The sequence below is a fragment of the Sinocyclocheilus anshuiensis genome, unplaced genomic scaffold (genome assembly GCF_001515605.1).
Source record: "Sinocyclocheilus anshuiensis isolate Anshui unplaced genomic scaffold, SAMN03320099.WGS_v1.1 scaffold477, whole genome shotgun sequence".
NCBI lineage: Eukaryota > Metazoa > Chordata > Actinopteri > Cypriniformes > Cyprinidae > Sinocyclocheilus > Sinocyclocheilus anshuiensis.
The window spans coordinates 697,271-718,113 of record NW_015536549.1 but is presented as its reverse complement, the minus strand read 5'-3'; the positions used below and the strand labels follow the sequence as shown (position 1 = coordinate 718,113).

Below are 20,843 nucleotides of genomic sequence, written 5' to 3'. Positions count from 1 at the left end.
ACCGACAGACTCAGACATGTTTGTTGATGAATGTGACTTTTCTAGTTTTTTTATGCAAAGGCAATATTTGATGCATAGTCTGTATAACCTTAAGTAGATGCAAGCAGTTGTATCTGATTAATGTCTTCTTGTAATAGATGCTAAATGCTTTTACCTGACTGGCTTATTTATTGAGAGAGACAACTTTGACAGCCAAATCCCTCAGGCGTTCTTCCTAGTGGCGGTTCTAGCTTGTATGGTGCCCTGGGCGAACCACCCCTTACATAATTTGAAAAAAAAAACGACAATACAGAACATACACAAAAATGGAGTGACGCCTTTACACACACACACGTAATGTTGTGACGATTGCAAAAAAAAAAAAAGATTCTTAAGTACAAAAAATGCTAAAGTGTTAAATTGATGCTATAATAATGGCTTGATAATGTCTAAATATAAATCTAAATGAAAACTTGGGTATGATATATGAGGCGTTGAGTAATCCTCTGCTGCCAACTTGTGGCATTCATGTTATTTTTTAATTTTAAAAGTTTTTTCCAACAGATGGCAGCAATCTTTCACTAAAAACCATGGCACATTTTTGTTTTATTCATTTCATCTAGTTTGAGAAACATAGATCTTATTTAAAGTGATTTAAAAAAATGCTATTCTTTTTAATTATCACAAATTAAGGCAAATTAAAAAATATAAATCTCCCCAAAACTGCCCAAATGCACAGTAAAAACATATTATACTCATATCGATATGAGTGATAGCTGCATACATACTGTACCTTTATTTTTTTCACATTTCCCCTCCTCATTTTCCTAATTTAGGCTCCTGGTAGCTTAGACCTTTTTTGTCTTTTCCATTATTTTAATTTATGTTAATTTAGAACTGTACTGATGTCACAGATGAAACTGGAAACCCTGAGGTGACGTAATCCTGCTTACTTTTTCTGAGTGAGAGTATTTCTCCAGGCGAGTGTCCCGACCAGATTAACTGTCCCACACGGTGACATGATATCATTGACCTGATGTGCAAATGAGTGGTAAAACCACAATTGCACTTTCGTGCATTCTTTTTTTTTCTCCCATGGGTGCCCCATGCCGCCCCTATCAAGTTGCCACCCTGGGTGGTTGCCCATGTCAGCCATGCCTAAATCTTCCACTTCCTTTACAAAAGACAGCAGAGCGGAAAACACAGACAGCTGCACTGTAAAACGTGTTTAAACATTAAACATTCATCTTAAATTTTACAGTCTAAAGTTTAAAATAAATACATATATTACATTTGAAATCTAGAATTTAGACTAAGATTTGTTGTTTGAAGCTCAAAGCACTGGTTTTTTAACTCCCTCTGGCTTTGAAGAGTCAGTGTAAAAGGTGGAGGCTGTGAATGTTGATGTGGGTTTTGCGACGTATCAATCTCTAATCTGAGTGCATTAGTGCCCACTGCTGAATATGAAAATGAACACAGATTTACATCTTTGTGTTTTGTCTCTTTCAGTCACAGATGAAGACACTGTCAAACGGTACTATGCCAAGTTTGAGGAGAAGTTCTTTCAGACATGTGAAAAGGAGCTCTCCAAGATCAACACATTCTATTCAGGTATTGTTTTCCCTACACGCCTTCAAAAATGTTGATGTGTATATATATATTATGATGTGTATATACATATTATATATAATGTGTGTGTGTGTGTGTGTGTGTGTGTGTGTTTTACTGTTACTTTTGATCAATTTAATGCAATTTGGCTGAGTAAAAGTATTATTTTAATTTAATTAAAAAATCTTACTGGCTCCAAAACAAAGTGTATATAATAAACACTTACATTTTCCCACAAAAATAAAGTGCATATATCCTCAATCAGTCTTACAATAACTTTTTTGAGGATTACAGGAGAGTTTTCTTGAGCATTAATGATCATTAATAGTTAACTTTGAATAATCCTAACTGTTTGGCTACGATTGCGTTCTTTCTGTAGCTCATAAATAGCACAAGTGGAAACATTTCGAACTGCTGAACTGCAGTGGCCGTCAAGGGATTCCCTGTGCATGAGGTCTGGGTGTACGGCACTATTTGGGAACATGATGTAATATGAAATGTCATTTTGAAATGCGTCAAGGGGAATAGACTATGTTTGGACTGATAATATATGCACACACTGCAACATAAGCTGTGTTGTTGCTTTGACTTCAGGGCAGCAGGAATGTCTAAGCTCTACTGCCTCTAGTGGCTAGTTAGGAGATGGCATGACAAACGAGAATTTAAAGCATGAGATTAATGCTTTGTTTGCATATTGATGCATTGTTAGCATGCATCATGAATGAGAATATAACAGTAGCTAATTCTCCTTCTAAATCAAAATCTCAGAATGAGCTGAGACAGATGGGTCAGCATTTATTCTGAAACAAAGAAGCGGATGTACATTAATAATTTAACATGAAAGGAAAGCATTAATTCTGCTTGTAATATAGGTTTAGGCTTTTTATACTCCAGTTGCCACCAAAAATCATTCACTGCCTCAGTGCTGTAGGTTTGACAGACGGACCAAAATAAACTCTAATCGAGTTGCCCAGCCAAAGAAATCCATTAAGCTGGAAAAATCTCTGACCCCATACTTTTATTTTTCCCTTGTGGAAAAACACATGGATGTTTTTTCCACAAACACAAAAATAAGACAAAGTAAAGTTTCATTTGCTCAGAAACCGTGTTAGAAATACTAATTTAGTTATTCAGCTCTGCAGATAATGTTGTCCATGTACACACAGGCCGGTTTATGTAGTGAAGTGAAAGGCGTTATCATATATGATGCCCTTTAGAATTGAAATCTATATTAGGATGGCTGCCACTGTTAGTGCACTATAGCTAATTCTGTGTAGTTGACCCAGACTGTGTTATGGCTGAGACCCCTGCCTCCCCCCTGAGTGGTCCTGAATTAACAACATGTAGTCTTTGTCCCAGTGGAGGAGATCTGCTAAGCACATAAATTCTTAGCACCATCTTAGCCACGCTTAGCCTGCAGATGTACAGACCTTAGTCAGACTATTATAGTTGACTGGACACTATATTTATTATATTACATGAAAGAAAACAAGGTTGTGGATTCTATTTAATATGTTGTTGTTGTTTTTTTTTAAGGTCAAATCTTTGTTCACAGCCAATGTTTGTCTGGACTCTATTTAACTGATGTTCTGTCATCTTTTCTTTTTTGTATTTGCATTACTAATGCTGTCCAAACTTACAAATTTTTTGGTTTTCTGTGTTGTTTGTTTGCAAATTCTGCTTGTCATCTTTTTAAACTTGTCAGCTAGATACTTTTTCTAACTGGCGAACATCTTTAAGAATTTTTACATTTTTTTGTCATATATGCAATTTGTTTTTAAATGTATTTATTTATTTGTATTGTTTATGAATTTATTCCTGTCTTGGAGTTACCTGAAAACATTTAACAAATGTATAATAAATACTATTATAAAAATAATTAATATGAAATAAATGTATATTAAATATATTGAATTAATATAAAATAAAATAAAAAAATAATACATTTCTAAGTATTATGAATATAAATATAAAATAAATGAGCATATACTATATATATATATATATATATATATTATTATATAAATATTACAAAATGTATATAATTGTATTTTAATAAATATATATTTATATAAATAATTTTTTAAAAATATTTAGTACATTTAAATTATTTAAAATTATGATTTTTTTAAATTTATTTTTATCTATTTATTTATTTTGTTTACTTCAGTGAAATATTGGCAGTGCAAGTAGACTGCCCTGAAAATGACACATTAGTAGAGAAAATTGGATGATCAGTGCCTTGGGGACAAAGTGTGGCAGTTCTTCTCCTCACTCCCTTTTTTTATCTTGGACTGCTCAGATCCTTACTTAGGGTTATCACCCATATGCCAGCAGGACTCCCAGTATTTACTTGTCTGCTGAATATAATATCCCGTTTCCTTCCTCTGAAAGTGAGATGGGTGAGCAGGGTCCTGGACGCAGGCCAGCAGGGATAATGCTGTCTGAGATATCGCCCTTACAGGAAGAGGCTCATCTCTAACAGGAAATCTGTCTGCTTTACTTTCCAGTTGATGGGTAGAATGAGGGATTTATTTGTCATGCAAAATGGATTCTGGTGCATTTCATTGCAGGGTTGTAAGCCAAGCAGGCTTTATGTCTCTCAGTAGATGTAGTCGAATAGTTTTTAATACATTTAAGATATTATTTTTCTGTCCTGGTGTACAACCAGGCTTTTTGTTTTCCATGTTCTCTCAAAGGCCATAAATCAAATAAAATGATAACTTAATTATTAATATTGTCTTCTCTTTTTGGATCTTCACAGAGAAACTGGCTGAGGCACAGCGCCGATTTGCAACTTTGCAGAATGAGCTGCAGACGTCTCTGGATGCCCAGCGGGAGAGCAACGCTCCAGGGCTGCGCAGTCACCGCAAAACGGTGTTTCCTTTGTCCAACAAAGAGCGCAACAAACATCGCAACATCAAAGACCTGCAGCTGGCCTTCAGCGAGTTCTACCTCAGCCTCATCCTGCTGCAGAACTACCAGGTCTGATATTTTGTTGTTGTTGTTCGTCTCCTGTTGTGATTGTTGTTCTGACTCCCTCTTGGGTTTCTTGACCTTTCCACTGTTTTGTTTTGGGGGTTTTTTCTCTGCTGACGAGACAACACCCAAAGCTCAACATATGCTGGTGATCAGCAATGCCTATTCTTTTTAACTGGATTCTATTTCATTTTATCTTCACTTTACAAACATTTTTTTTTTTTTTTGCATATTATTCTCTTCACTTTTCTTCATTTTTCTAGCAGTCAAAAGTTTGGATACAGTTGACAATTGAATACAGTTGGATACAATTGATTGAAATATCTTTAGAATTTTATTTGGATTGTATAATTTAAAAATATATATATTATTATTACTTGTATTTAATAATTATTTTTACTATTTAATTAATTATTAGCCTGCCATGAACTCATGAACCAGTTCTCAGGGTTGGGAAACCCTGATCTAAATGTTTATGTTTAAATTCTTGAGATATGTTCATAGACAAATATTAAATTTAAATTTAAATGGATGAGTTAGACTGGATAGTCAACAAGTGTCCATTAAACATGTGAACTGCTTTAACATAGTTAAAAAATATCCCAGGATGCACCACATGTGCATAGATCTGGAATATATTTTATTGCATGACTTTTTTTCTAAAACTTCTGATTGTTTTATTCCATTACTCTAAATAGCAATAATAAGGAATGAGTAGATGAGTCTCAACATGAAGTACAGAATTTTTCTTTCCTGCTTTAGAAGAAGGACAAAAATTCTTAATTTCATATTCTTATTTACCCTAATCACATACAGAATCTGAACTTCACTGGATTCCGTAAGATTCTGAAGAAACATGACAAGATTCTGGACACACAGCGTGGAGCTGATTGGCGTGTGGCTCACGTAGAGGTGGCTCCATTCTATACCTGCAAGAAGATCACACAGCTCATCTCTGAGACCGAGGTAGACTGCCTGGCTCCACGTTTGGACTTCTGGTTTCCTGCTTGTATCATGATCTGATTGTATTGGTGTTAGTGTAAACACCCATAGCTGCTGAAAATGATAAATGATACTTAAAACCCTAGAGCACATTAGAATGAAGTGGAATTCAGGGCAGAAATTACTAAACTAAAGAATGGTGTCTGACCTTTGACCCTTGTGTGCCTAGGCTCTGGTGACCACAGAGCTGGAAGGAGGTGACCGTCAGAAGGCCATGAAGAGGCTAAGAGTTCCACCTCTTGGAGCAGCACAGGTGAGAAAGAAACTCAGATAGTACATGTAGACACACGCACATGCACGCAGCAGTTGTGTAACGTTATGCTCGTCCACCTGGTGTCTGAGAGCCCATTTTAATAGCTTAACATTGAACATCTGGTTGATTCTTCATAACTTTTAAAAACTGAAAATTGTATAATTGTGAAAATATATAATTAAAGGGGTCATATGATGCGATTTCAAGTTTTCCTTTCTCTTTGGAGTGTCACAAGCTGTTCGTGAATCGATAAGATCCCTAAAGTTGCAAAGACTAAAGTCTCAAACCCAAAGAGATATTCTTTATAAAAGTTAAGACTCGACCACGCCTACCTAAAACGCCTCGTTCAAACACGCCCCCACATGTCTATGTCATTGTGTGGGCTGTGTTTTTCGTTGTGAAAGCGAAACTACTTAGTTTGGCCTTCCAAAAGAGGACACAACTAGAAATCAGTGGTTAAGTTGTATTTACAACACTATTCCAGAACAGTTCAACCCAAATATTCAGATGTGTACAGCTCATTTTATGGAGGACTGTTTCCTGGGAAAGTAGCCTACAATGCGTCTGTGCACAAAGGCTGTTTCTATAAAGTGGGGCAGTTCCAACTTTGCAAGGACAGTCTGACGCTTCTGACTCACAGCCTGTAAGTACGCTTTCATATTAAAAGAATTTTCCACTGATGATTCAAACGCGAGTTTTGAGCAGTGTAGAGTAGCGCTTGTTGTTTGTCGTTTCTCCGATCACAACATGGTTTTATGTTTACTCTGTGCAATATGCAACGCAACGTGTAAAAAGATGGTATAAGTCATTATAATCCGTAATTATGTCCCGACTGGATGCAACAAATGCCTCGTTTGTAATGGGTTTTATTGGTTTTGTGTCATCGCGCCAGGACACGGCATCACAATATGGTAAGGGGTGTAACATTTCCATCACACGCTTGAGGTATTTGGCCAATCACAACGCACTGGATAGCTGGCCAATCAGAGCACACCTCGCTTTTCAGAACGATGAGCTTTGTAAAAATCGATGCGTTTCAGAAAGGCGGGGCATAGAGGAGAAACAATAATGTACAGTATGTGGAAAATAATGTGTTTTTTGAACCTTAAACCGCATAAACACATTGCATTACACCAAATACACAAAATACTGTTCTTTTTAGCAACGTCATATGACCCCTTTAAAATGTATTATTGGTAGAATCAAAGTTATTTTATATACTGAAGTCAATGAAGTGCACATAGTTTATTTTTTGATTATTTTTGAGATAAATACAAAATACTAAAGCAAAACCTTTAAACATGGAAAGCAAAAAAATATGCTAGGTGAATAGCAAACAGCCCATGAAAAGCGTGTGAAAAATATCTGCAGTGTCTTTTGATGCAGTACTTTTAGTTCTAAGTCAATAACAGTTGTGTAAGTACACAGGAACAAAAGACAGCGTGGGTGGAGAGATACACCTGTGCTTGGAACATCATGTACAATACATTGCAGGAATAAAATACCGTTTTACCTTTAATGAAGAGAATGTATGTGTTTCCCTGTCCTTTGCACAACATAAATGTAAAATATGGTTTGCTGTAGAAAAAAAGAAGGTTAACAGACATATTTGAGTTGAAGCAATCTGCTAGCTAACTATTCTAAGTAAATGTAGTGACAGAACTTGAAATGTTAAGTTTCAATTACTTAAAATATACCATTATTTTAACAATTCCCCAAGTGCAAATGCTAATGCAAAGCCATTTTTTCAGTGTAGGTGTATATTGTAATAAAAAGCTACATTGAGATGCATTCCTTGCTTTAGAATAAGAACAGCAGTGATTTAAATGTGCTTTTTCTCAATCTCAGCCTGCACCTGCCTGGACCACCTTTCGTGTGGGACTGTATTGTGGGGTCTTCATTGTCCTGGCTATCGCCTTCGTCCTTATTGGTACAGTTTTTTACCTTGTTACACACTTAATCCATATGCTTCTTGTTACATACATTTTATCCAGTGTATAAATTCCAGTACTTCTGATAATGTACGACTCATTTGTGTTAGAACAGTGCAGTAATTTATATAAACCTTGTTGATAATCCAACTGTGTGGCTGATTCTTCCCTCTCAGGTGCTTTTTTCATTCGTAATCAGAACATCTGGCCGCTGGTGCGCATCTACCGTGGCGGTTTCCTTTTGATTCAGTTTCTCTTCCTCTTGGGGATTAATACTTATGGCTGGAGGCAGGCAGGTGTCAATCATGTGCTGATCTTTGAGCTGAACCCTCGAAACAATCTTTCACATCAACATCTGTTTGAGGTGAGACATGTCATGTAGAAGGGAAGCCTGTATATACACTGCCTTTCAAAAGTTTGGGGTCTGTTGATTTTATGTTTTTGAAAGAAGTGCTTACAAAGACTGCATTTATTTGATAGAATCCAGTAAAAAAGTAATATTGTGAAACATTATTACAATTTTCAAATAACTGTTTTCTATTTGAATATATTTTAATTTATTTCTGTGTTGCAAAACTGAATTTCCAGCAGCCAATACTCCAGTCTTCAGTGTCACGTGATCCTTCAGAAATCATTCTAATATGCTGATTTGGTGCTCAGTGAAAATTTCTATCTATTATCAATGTTGAAAACTGTTGTGCTGCTCAATATGTTTGTTAAAGTTGATATATTTCTTTTCAGGATTCTTTGATGAATAGATGATTTTTAGGATTCTTTGATAAATAACATTATAAATGTTTTTTACTGCCTCTTTTGATCTATTTAATGCATCCTTGCTAAATAAAACTTTAATTTCTTTTTAAAAAATCTTTCTCGCCCAAACCTTTTGAATTAGAGTACATTGTATTCAGACAGATAAAATAATAGGAAAGGAATGGAAAAACTTTTGAAAATCAGATTAATAATGCTTCTGTATGTTCAGTTTGATCCTTTTCTCTTGCTGTAGATCGCAGGGTTTTTGGGGGTGCTGTGGTGTCTCAGCATCCTATCCTGTCTGTTTGCGGACTACACTTGGCTCCCTATGCAGGCAAACCCCCTCATCCTCTACGGCTTCATGGTGCTCTTCCTCATCAACCCCTTCAAAACTGCCTACTACAAATCCCGTTTCTGGCTCATCAAACTTTTGGTGAGAGACAAAACCATTCAATTTTATGAACATACTGTAGAGCTTTCAATAGCCACAAAAACATTAATGATAAGTAGTGAAAAACTTTTTACGCCAACATAATATGGGCGGCACAGGCTATTGCATGCTGTTAATTGGCTCCATGCAGATATGCAACACCCATTTTTTTATGATCCAGTCAGTTCCAGATGGATTTAAAAAGTCCCAAGTTTAACTTAGAAATGTGTCAAATTACAAGTAAAGTGGGTTATAAACCGCATTTGCAATCATCATATCCTGTCTTGTTTAAGACAATAAAATGTTAATGTTTTCCCTGGAATCACTCTTAATAGCAAAGCCACCTGTTCTGACACATTTCTAATGAATTCAGTTAAATTAGCTAAGAGCTAATTGGCTCATTTCAGTGCACAAACAGGTTCATCCATTTCGTCTTCTCTACCTATTTGTATTAGTTTTATAGTAGTAACAATTGTTTTCCCCTTGGCCTGTGTGAAAAAAGATACTGTGTGCATGTATACTGCTGTTAAAAAGTCTGGAGACCTTTTAATGTTTGTGAAAGAAGTCTCTTATGCTCACCGAGGCTGCATTTATCTGATCAAAAAAACAGTAAAATATTGTGAAATATTATTACAGTTTAAAATAATGTAATAGAATAATGTTATTTATTCCTGGGATGGCAAAGCTTGATTTTCAGCAGTCATTACTCCAGTCTTCTGTGTCATTATGCTGATTTTATCATGCTGATTTGGCACTCAAGAAACATTTCTTATTATTATCAGTTTTGAAAACAGGTGTGCTACTTAATATTTTTTTTTAATCGATGAAATAAAGAGTTCTAAATAACAGCATTTATTTAAAATATAGATGTTTTGTGACATCATAAATGTCTTTACTGTCACTTTTATATCAGTTTATTGATTCTTGCTGAATAAAAGTATTCATTTCTTTCAAAAAATATATTACCAATCACAAACTGAGTGTTTCAAAGAGGTCTGTGTGCGTACATGAGTGATTATGCGTGAGGGACGGGGCAGTGAGGTGAGGGAAAATAGATTGCAGCTCTATCTCTGCAGATGTGAAGACTGTGCCTGTGCAATCATTATTGGGATGGAGCCATCAGTAGCTGCCTGCCTCTGTCTCACTGCCCTCCCCACATCTAATTGACCTAGACTGGAGCCTTATTCCTCGGAGCACATGCAGACACACACACACACTTCCTGTAGATTAAAACCGACACGTACTGATGGCCAAACAGTGGGTGGCTTTCTTCCCAGAGCTCAAACACGCTGTCACACTCAAGCTGTGTATCGCATATGCAGCTGTAACATTGAAATGTACCTCACATTCAGACCTGTATGTCTAAAACCATTTTTGTGGACCGCCTTCACCTGTTTCATCAGGTAAAAATAACTGATCAGAGTTTGTGTGGGGGGAAATCGATATTCACTGGCATTTGAGCCTCAAGAGTATGATGGCATAGATTGTGTAGAGCAAAACTGTGTCGCTGGGAAATGTCAGCGGTGGCCTGAAGGCTGAGAGAGGTACAATTTCATTTCATAGGGTAGAATGATTGAGCCACAGGAAAATATGTGGGGAAAAAAAGAAAAAAACAATGTGACTCAAGGGCAACAAAGGTAACTCGCCTAAGTTAGCATGTAGCCTAGATGTATAGTATGTCATTGTATATTATATATTATTTCATTTATTTATTTTTTTATAAATATATATGTTATTTTTCTTCACATCATTTATTTAACTATTATTTATTGTCTAATTGTGTAATTTTTATTTACAGTTTTATAAACTATTATTTTATTATATATTATTTTGCAATAATATTTATTTTATTTACTTGTTTATATATATTATTTATTGTTAGTTAGTTAGTTTGTTTAATAAAAATGTTTATTTACTTTTTTCTTTTTTTGTTTAATTGGGTATTTTTTATTTACAGCTCTTATTTTGTAATTGTTGAAAGTTCTATGCACATGCATATAAAAAGTGAATCTTTGTCATAAACTTTATTTTTTATTTGTTACCGATATTTTACCCAGAAGAAACACATGGGAAAAAAAATCTTGATTTAATAATTCACGATCTTCGACATGACCTGCTTCAACATGGCAGAAACCCTATTTTAAAATAGTTTTTAGAATTAAAAATGTTTATTACTTTTTTCATGTGCATCTCTCTATCACAGGCAGCTGTGTATAATTTCTAAATATGTGGTCATGTGACAAACATGATTCACAGTTTGCTAGATTCATGTTGAAACACATCTAACCCCATCATTACATAGACACAGTTAAAGCGGGTTTACTGGTGAGGAGCTGATGAGATAGCAGATGATCAGCCAATAAAAACTCTATTGAGTTGCTTTCAGCCAGCGGAGTTCTCATTAAGATTTTCGCTCGCTGTCTCATAGAGTTCAATCTGCCTCAGGGATAAGCTGTTATACATATACCACCACATTTTGAGAGAAAAAAGCACTTGTGATGAATTCTGCTGTCTATTATTGTCCTCAATGATTACCTTAAGCACTGTATACAGTATAAATATTTAAACTTGATATTTTCTGTGTTTGAAGTTCCGTGTGTTCACCGCCCCGTTCCACCGAGTGGAGTTTGCAGACTTCTGGCTGGCGGATCAACTCAATTCCCTGGTCATTGTGCTCTCAGATCTGGAGTATCTGGTCTGTTACTACAGCATGGAGCTGCAGTGGGGAGATCGCAGCGGCTTACTGCCCTCCACATATGGTAATTGATTCAGGATGAAGCCATCCTGAAATGTACTGATTCAAGTTTTGACTGACTGAGCCATTCATGTTGAACCATCCCAATTTCAACATTAGATGTAATGGTAGATGAATGGCTGGTTTTGATTAGTTGCTCTTGCAAATGAATTCAGATTGCACAGACAGTGTCAACACATATAGGAGTTCTTCAGGTTCAGTGGAGTTTATCATGTGAAATGGACCAGGAAATTCAGAGCATCAGCAGTTGTCTAATGGTGCAGAAATGTGTCACACCAGCTCAGGAATATAGGAAAATACTGAAAAATAAGAGGAGGGAAAGTGAGCGAGAGAGTAGGAGAAAGTGAGCATTTTCTGCTGGCCTGATCAGATGAGTAGTTCAGATTTTTAGGCCTGTTCATTGTTAGAAAAATATGCTTTAAAATATTTATTTTTTTCTTAATAAAGTTTTATACTTTTTATTTTATTTTGTATATATTATATATTTTTATATATTAATAATGTTAATAATAAAATATTTTAATAAAATATTTTGTTTGAATTATGAATCATTATTAGTAGTTGTATTATTAGTATTATTTAATTTCAATTTAATTATCAATAAAGATCATATATCTCTGTGAAAGTTCTAAATTCACAAACATCTGGAAAATGATAGCATATTACTCATTACTGATTTGTTTGTTATATTTAACTCATTACTCATTACTGATTTATTTATTAAAAAGACATTTAAAAGATTGTCAGTCTAGACATTCTTGCAGTTTTGACAAAAACTTGCCATTTTGAATAAATTTGTAATTTGCGTATTTGCATATCTTGTGTATATGTAAAATATATTTCAGTTTATCAAAACTAAATGCATAAGTTTTCAAGACAAAATTGTTGAGACCTGAATTATTATATAATCATCATTTAAAGCTGCAGTCCGTAAGTTTTGCCTCTTTGTCGCCATCTCTGTTTGAAAACCTGCAATTGCAGCTGTTTGCAGAATTAACTTCCTTGCGTGGGTTGTGCTCCGGCGCAGCTCCAGCGTGGATGAATCTAATGTTTTGAGGAGTATGTGTGGCAGTCAGTCACCGCACAGGTGTGGATATTTATTGTAGTTCGCATTCACAGATTCTAGCCTACGTCTTGGAATATATGATCCAAATAAGAATTTGCACCGCATATTGTCATCTGAACAAGTAAGTAACAAGTCTGCCACGTTTGTTCTGACCAACTGAGGAAAAAAGCATTACAATAAATCGCGCTACCAATGGTGATTTAATCTAAATTAGCTCATATCACATCAAACCGTGCAAATTATTATTATTGTTATACTTTATTCTCAAATTGTTAGTTAACAACATCAGCATTACGTGACTATGTGAAGTGTGTATAAGCGAGTAGATTTCAATTTCTGTGCAGTCTAATCTCTAATTGTCATACCACTCAAATTTCATATTAAGAAATTCTTTTAACCCAAAAAGCAAATTATGCTCCCTTCGAACTGGTTGTCTTTAAAATACAAATCGTGTGTAATCCCAGGCTATCTGTAATCAGAAGCACATTTATAACTGGAATATTTTTTTTTAAATTTCATTCACATGTGTTTCATAAACACATAATCCTTTCTGGATTACAATCCGCCATCAAAATGATAAATGTATTATTCCAGCTGCTGTGAGAAAAGGCTATAAACGATCGGCCACCTGCAGGATCCTCACATGTGCTAGCCTAGTAGCCGGGACAACTTCTTTGTTTACAGACGTGACGTAATGACGCAGCGGCATGCTCAAATTTCCCGTAAAAACCTACCCGTACCACTCAAATTAGAAAACATTATTATAAGCTAATCGTTGTGAATCGGGTTAAAGTAAGGCGATAGTTTTGAACACTGGCTGGTTATGTACTTGCTCAAATATTGATTTCGGATCATTTTTAACCAAAAAAAGTTACGGACTGCAGCTTTAAATTTCTAGAAATACATATATTATAATATAGTAGTATAGTCTTGGAAATATCAATGTGTATTCATAATTTTATCCTCCTAAATAAGGTGATCAACGGTGTAACAGCTACTCTTATGGAGTTCGGGCTATCATCCACTGTCTGCCTGCCTGGCTGCGGTTTGTTCAGTGTCTGCGACGTTACCGTGACACCAGGAGGGCCTTCCCTCACCTGGTGAATGCTGGGAAATACTCCACCACCTTCTTTGTGGTCACATTTGCGGCCCTCTACAGAACTCATAAAGGTAAAAACAAACAAACTGCAATTAATTACAAAGATTACATGATCATGTGACCAGAACATTCATTATAGTTAGCTTGACAAACAGAACATTATGAAGGTCTGTGCCAAGTTTTAATGAATGTAGCTTAAAAGCTCTAGAAGTTTCGTCTTGATGGATTCTGGGTAAAAACTTGTGGTACTCTATTTATTTATTTTTACATTATTGTATGAATGCATTGTTGTATTTTTACTGTTCTGTGGAATTTACTGTTGTAATCTAACATTGATTCAAATTAAAAATGTTCAGTACAAAGAGCACCTGTGTGCCATTGTTTGCCTACAGATACAGATGAATAGGCAACAGAAGCATGTTTTGAGAAAAGCAGAGAAAGGAAAAAATTACCCTGAGCCTGTCCTTGTCTGTTAGAGACATGGTTTATATAGCACTCTCAAAAACAGTAAGCATCTAAGTTAGAGATGAATTGCACAAAGACAGGGACATTAAGAGTTTTGTAAGAAACAGGTTGGAATTACATTTATGCATTTAAAAAAGAGCCGCCTGCTTTATAAAAACTCATTTGTCGCCAAGCAGCAGATTTTGCATTCAATCAGTAATTGAATTCACGGTAATTATCCTACATAAGAGTTTAAAAGCATGCCATTAAGATTCCAGACATATCCCTTGTCTCTATCTACAATTAACATCTGCTTATTCTGCCACTGAAATTCATCTGAAGTGCGAAGACTGCTGCTCAAACATGTCTCTCAGTCTGTCTGTCTCACTCTCTCTTATCAAACAGTCAGCCTTCATGCCTTCCCATATCTCTTCAGAAAGACAACTTCAGCCCAAATCGATCTCAAAGCACTCGGCTAAGCCGTTTCATCCATTTCATTATTTATATGCACAGTGCACACACGGCTGTTTCTGGTTATTTCCCTTAAATGTCAGTGTTTAAATATCAAGCATGGGTGCATTTTGCTTTAGACTTCAGTGTGTATTAGAAACATCTCTGTATCAGTGATATAGATGAAGTCTGGACCGCAGCCCAGTGCATCTGCCTCATATGACTAAAAGAGGCCGTATTCAACCCAACGCATTTGATGCATTCATTAGGATCCACTCGAGACGTACCTGGCAGAGAGCCCGTTTAATATATGAATGCATCAAAAATCACCTCCATCATTTGTGCCCTGATTGAAACTGATGTTAACTCAAGTAAGCTGCCCAGATAAATGAGTCTGTTGATTCGATTTATTTTCGTTTTCGTGTAAACTAATCCCAAAGGAATGCAACATGTCTAAGCATAATTAATGTTTAAATTAACATTAGTCATGAGCCAAACCGGTGTGTGAGATTGAGATCAGTGGTAGACGTGAAAAGCATTACTGTTTCCCCAATGTGTAGTGTAGCTTAATGGTGAAAATCTAGATTTGCAACCCAAAGGTTGTAGATACAGTCCCAATGATTTGTAAGTCTTTGCTAACTTTAATTATTAAAGTGTTACTCACCCTGCACCCTAGCATTATGACTGCAAGTTTTGCATTCATAAGTGTTTATTATCTCTTTTTATCCGTTCTTATGTCAATAACCCCATTACACCTGCTTTCATGTTTTTAGTGCTCTATTTCATTGTAGAAATGGTAGAGGGTCGATATCCTCAAAGATTTCATTTAAACTTTAATGAGAAATGTCGATCTGAGCTTAGGCTCAGCTGAAGAACTCCAACAAGACAGAGCAAAATGCAAACAGAAGATGCTATGTGAACACTAAAAAACGATTAAAGGAGAGAGAAAATATGAAGCGAGAGAGCAAAAAAGAAAAGAGGAAATGAACTATCCAGAGGAGGCTGAGCTGTAATTGCCTGCCTGTGGCGAGACAGAACAGTATAAGTGTATTTCTAAAATAATGATGAAGCTCTGAACTACTGAAATATGTTTGGATTTTTTCACTCTCTCTGTGTCAGACCTGGATCTTTGAACAAAACAAGTGTTTTTGAGGAGAGCTATAGAGATTTGTACATGGAAAGGTGTTTACCTGCTCTGATGGCTTCATCACAGATTTAAACTGTTTCATGTGGACCACATTTACCCAGGAATATGGTACAGATGGAGTGTGCAGCAATGATTGGCTATGTAGTCAAAGATCGCAGCTTGGTTTTAAACATCACTGTTGTAATGTCTTAACCCCCACCATGTACATAAATATAACAGTTTAGTACAGATGAATCAGTTGACATACGTGGTCAGTATTGGTTTGGAATAATATTTTTCCATACCTGGGCTTTAATTTGAGTGATGCTCTTTTCTATTCTATTCATTTGTTTTTTTCTTTTGTCATGTAGCCATCATGTGGTCAGGTGCAGAGAGTGACACATTCTATTTCCCATTCTGTACTCTATAACTAAAGACAACTAAATGCTGTCAATGTTAAAAGGATGAAAACCATTTCTTCTGTGTCCGAGGACTCGGAGGGATGTTGAGAGGGATTTGTGGTCCTGTGGGAAATGGGTTTGGGTCATCATGGTTCATGTTTACATAAATCTGCCATTGTGTTAATGAGATTAAACCAAAGTTCAGTGTGACCAGTAGCGGGCAACCGATATGTTTTTTTAATGGCCGATGCTGGTGCTGATATCTAAAGAGCAGGGTGGAAGATGGCCTGTATTTACATAGTTCATTATAATGATGAGATCTGACAAATGAGATAGGATATTTGGTAGAATATTTACTTAAAATTCACTGAAACATTGAAAATAGAAATGTGTATTATTATCAGTCGACAAGGATGTTATTGGTGAATGCTGTTGTGCTCAAATTGACCAAAATCTGAATATCCATAAATCTGATAAATACCCATTTATCTTATTGCAAGCAAAAATATAATGGGCCAGTGTACTCTAATGTACATTACTGTTCAAAATTTTGTTGTTTTTGAAAGAAGTCTTTCATGCTCTCAATAGCTGCATCACAAAACAATAATATTGTGAAATATTGCATTTTAAAATAACTTTTCTATTTGAATATTCGGATTTCATTATAACAGTTGTGCTGCTTAATATTTTTGTAGAGGCCACCATACATTTTTCAGCATTCTTTGAAAAGAAACAGAACAGCATTTATTTAAAATAGAAATTAATTTTTCATAGCATTTTATTTATTTTTCACATATTAGTCAAGGTTTCATGCACCCAAAAAGGTTTTTAGTGTTTCATGATCATTTTCCAACCTCTGTCTGACCTCTGAATTACTCAAGCTATTTTTGCTCCTGTACCATTAAGACTTCTATAGGTAAGCAACTTAGTTTTTGTAGAAGATCTAGTTTTGGTAAGACTGAACAAATGTGCATTAAATATAGAAATATCTTGCAGTGTAAAGTTTGAAACAAAAGACTGAAAATCAGCCTAAGCTTCTCCAGGTTGCCTCAGGCCTGTGTGAAGAGATTAGACTTGCATTGCTCTCTTATGGGGTAAACATCTGGATTTTCGGGTAATCTAGGGACACCATATTCAACATGGGCACTCGTAGCTCAAGGCTGAAATAGGATGGACAGGGCTATTATGTGTTCTGGCGAAAAATGTCCTCCGCTGGTTTCCTGGCGCCTGGATGGCAGCGTGTGAAAGGCTTTATTAAGACTGATGGGCCTGTTCCAGATTCAGCCCTGTCTGCTGTCTGAGGCCTTAAGTGATTTAACCATTCACTGACCTGAGACCTGCACTGTTCCACTATCTGATAAATGTCTCGCCCCCTATTAACACTCTAATATTGTACTGCAGGACGGCTCTTTCTCTTATTTTTCAGATTATACAGCTACTTCAGGGTTATTTATGTTTAAGGGTTGTACTGTTGTTAATATTGGTCTTAGTTGCAGCAAAAATAGTTGCTGATCAAATTACATGTAGTTCTTTTTATATACTTGTTATAAATGTCAAGGAATAAGGAGCAAGAATATAAAGAACTGTATGCAGTCTATTAATTTTGGGGAATAGTAATGTAAAAATAGCTGAATATACACTGTTGTTCAAAAGGTCTGTGAGACTTTTTGATGTTTTTGAAAGGTAGTCTTATGCTCGTAGTCTTAAGGTTCCATTTATATTATAAAAAATATACCATCACCACAATATATATCATCATACCGCCCAGACCTAGCTGCATGTATCTGATCAAAAATGCAGTTTAAAATAACTGTTTTCTATTTTATTTTGAAATGTATTTTATTCCTGTGATGGCAAAGCAATCAATTTAATGCATCCTTGATGAATAAAAGTGTTAATTTCTTTCCAACAAATTTTTAATGGTAGTGAGCATTAGGATATAGGTACATGCCTGTGTCTATCAGTAAACACCAACAGAGAGTAAAAATGCTACAGGCTAATTCTTCACTAGATTTCAATTAATATACTTTTTTGTATTGTTCTTGTAACTTTAACTAATAGTTAATAGTTTAGTTATAGTTATTAGTCATTGTACCATTGTTTTTAATCATATAAAAACATTATTATATGACATGGTAATTTGACATTGAATGACCTTTCAGTGACCTGGATGAATAACCACAGATACAGTGGCGCTGGTACTGCAAACAGTGGTCTCGAACAAAAACAAAATATGAAGTATCTGGAATCCAACCGTTTCTTGTTTGAAGCGTACAATAGATGGATGGATGGTAAACAGTCCCCCTCTAGTGGACATAGTGGTAATATCAAGTTCACTTTCTCTGTTTCAGATCAGAAACATGCTGACGCTGAGGTGTTTTTCTACATGCTAATCCTGTCTTCAGTCGTCAGTTCACTCTACACACTGATCTGGGACCTAAAGATGGACTGGGGTCTTTTTGACCGCAATGCAGGCGAGAATATCTTCTTGAGAGAGGAGATTGTTTACCCACATAAAGTAAGATATGGCAGAAAATAATATACCATCTTAAAGCACCATATTGAATGTCAAAACATATAGTAAAATATGTTGTGTAGTGGTCAAAGATCTGCTGTGGTGATCACAATGTTGTAGGTACAAACCTTCCAAGCAGCAAAGCAAAATAATTCTGTTAATCAGTTGGTTTGCTGCTTTTAAGATGGATTAGTTGAAACCATTTGGAGACCAGCAAACCAGCTTAGGTTGGTTTAAGATGTTCTCATTTTCAGCAGGGATATTTATCTGTTGCCTCCAGTTCTCATAATGTCACTTCCGGTTCTTTTTAGGCCTACTACTACTGTGCCATTATAGAAGATGTGATCCTGCGCTTCGCCTGGACACTGCAGATCTCTCTGACTTCCATGACTGCCATTCCTTCCATCGAGGACATCGTGGTTACCATTTTAGCTCCTCTGGAAGTGTTTAGGTGAGATGCTTGTGTAAAACCAAGGATTCTCAAAACTTTCATCAGCTGAATCCCTTTGAGCCAAAATGTTTACTTGAAGTAGCCCCTGAGATTTTAAGTTACTATTTCAATCATTTAACAACACATTCACATTCTCGGTTCTCTAATGTTGGTTAATTGTCACATGACATGCAGGTAAAGAAAGAAAATATTATATTTTATTTATTTATTTAACATTTGTATGATTTAAGCAATTATTAGCTTTTCTTGAACTCACAACCCCCCTCCAGTTCCCTCACTAAGCCCATTTCTGTTGTAGAACATTCTCTCTTAATCTTTTCTCTTTCTTTTAATTTTTTTCTCCCTCTAGACGTTTTGTGTGGAACTTCTTCCGTCTTGAGAATGAGCACTTGAATAACTGTGGTGAGTTCCGAGCGGTGCGGGACATCTCAGTGGCTCCTCTAAACGCTGATGACCAGACGCTGCTGGAGCAGATGATGGACCAGGAGGATGGAGTCCGCAACAGGCAGGGCAAAAAGAGCTGGAAACGGAGCTACAGCATGTCCTTACGACGACCCCTGCTATCCTCACAGTAAGAGATTTTATATTTTTTATATTGTATTTATCATACATATTTCATAGGGTTATGAGTAGGCAGCTTCGTTTAGTACACCTATATAACATTTAAATGCATTAAAATTACTAATAAGACTTAATGATAATTAACTTTCATAACTCATTAACAAACATATAATGCAATTCGCTGAATCAATGTTAAAAATAAAAAAAAAACGAATTGATTTTATTCAAGTCAAAAATATTATTTAAAGGGATAGTTCACCCAAAAATGAAAATGACCCCATGATTTACTCAACCTCATGCCATCCTAGGTGTATATGACTTTCTTCTTTCAGACAAATACAATCAGAGTTATATTAAAAAATGTCCTGGCTCTTCCAAGCTTTATAATGGCAGTGAATGGGGGTCGAGATTTTGAAGCCCAAAAAAGTCCGTCCATCCATCATAAAAAGTACTCCACACGGCTCCAGGGGGGTTAATAAAGGCATTCTGAAGCGAATCAATGTGTTTATGTAAGAAAAATATCCAAATTGAAAACTTTATAAACCCTAATCTCTAGCTTCCGCTAACTGTCGTACTCACGTTCACGAGAGAGTGGCGTTCCAGCGAAGGACGTAGGAGATTTCGATATAAGCCAAGAGGAGACTGGTTTTCCTTTGCAGTAAACAAAACTTGGTTCTCACGAGACTAGCATATTCTCACCGGAGCTTACACTTTGTCCTACATAATCTGCTGGAACGCCACATGGATGCACTTTTTTGGGCTTCAAAATCTCGGCCCCCATTCACTGGCATTATAAAGCTTGGAAGAGCCAGGATATTTTTTAACAAAACTCCGACTGTATTCGTCTCAAAGACGAAAGTCATATACACCTAAGAAGGCTTGAGGGTGAGTAAATCATGGGGTAATTTTCATTTTTTGAAATATCCTTTTAACATCAGCAAACCAATTTAAATGTATTAGGTTACACCAGGGGTAGGCAAGTTCGGTCCTAGAGAGCCGCAGTCCTGCAGAGTTCAGCTCCAACCCTGAAAAAAAACTCA

At 35.9% G+C, this 20,843-nt stretch overlaps 1 protein-coding gene across 1 annotated transcript in view; it reads left to right on the top strand.

The window, feature by feature from the left end:
* LOC107699288 (xenotropic and polytropic retrovirus receptor 1 homolog) overlaps window positions 1-20,843 on the top strand; it is an 86,893-nt gene that overhangs the window by 64,534 nt on the left and 1,516 nt on the right. The window contains exons 3-14 of the mRNA XM_016500502.1: window positions 1,489-1,590; window positions 4,352-4,572; window positions 5,383-5,532; window positions 5,738-5,821; window positions 7,670-7,751; window positions 7,929-8,116; window positions 8,759-8,938; window positions 11,526-11,694; window positions 13,732-13,926; window positions 18,628-18,794; window positions 19,103-19,242; window positions 19,592-19,813. Coding sequence (XP_016355988.1) covers window positions 1,489-1,590; window positions 4,352-4,572; window positions 5,383-5,532; window positions 5,738-5,821; window positions 7,670-7,751; window positions 7,929-8,116; window positions 8,759-8,938; window positions 11,526-11,694; window positions 13,732-13,926; window positions 18,628-18,794; window positions 19,103-19,242; window positions 19,592-19,813 — 1,900 coding nt within the window. The remainder of the gene's footprint in view (window positions 1-1,488; window positions 1,591-4,351; window positions 4,573-5,382; window positions 5,533-5,737; window positions 5,822-7,669; window positions 7,752-7,928; window positions 8,117-8,758; window positions 8,939-11,525; window positions 11,695-13,731; window positions 13,927-18,627; window positions 18,795-19,102; window positions 19,243-19,591; window positions 19,814-20,843) is intronic.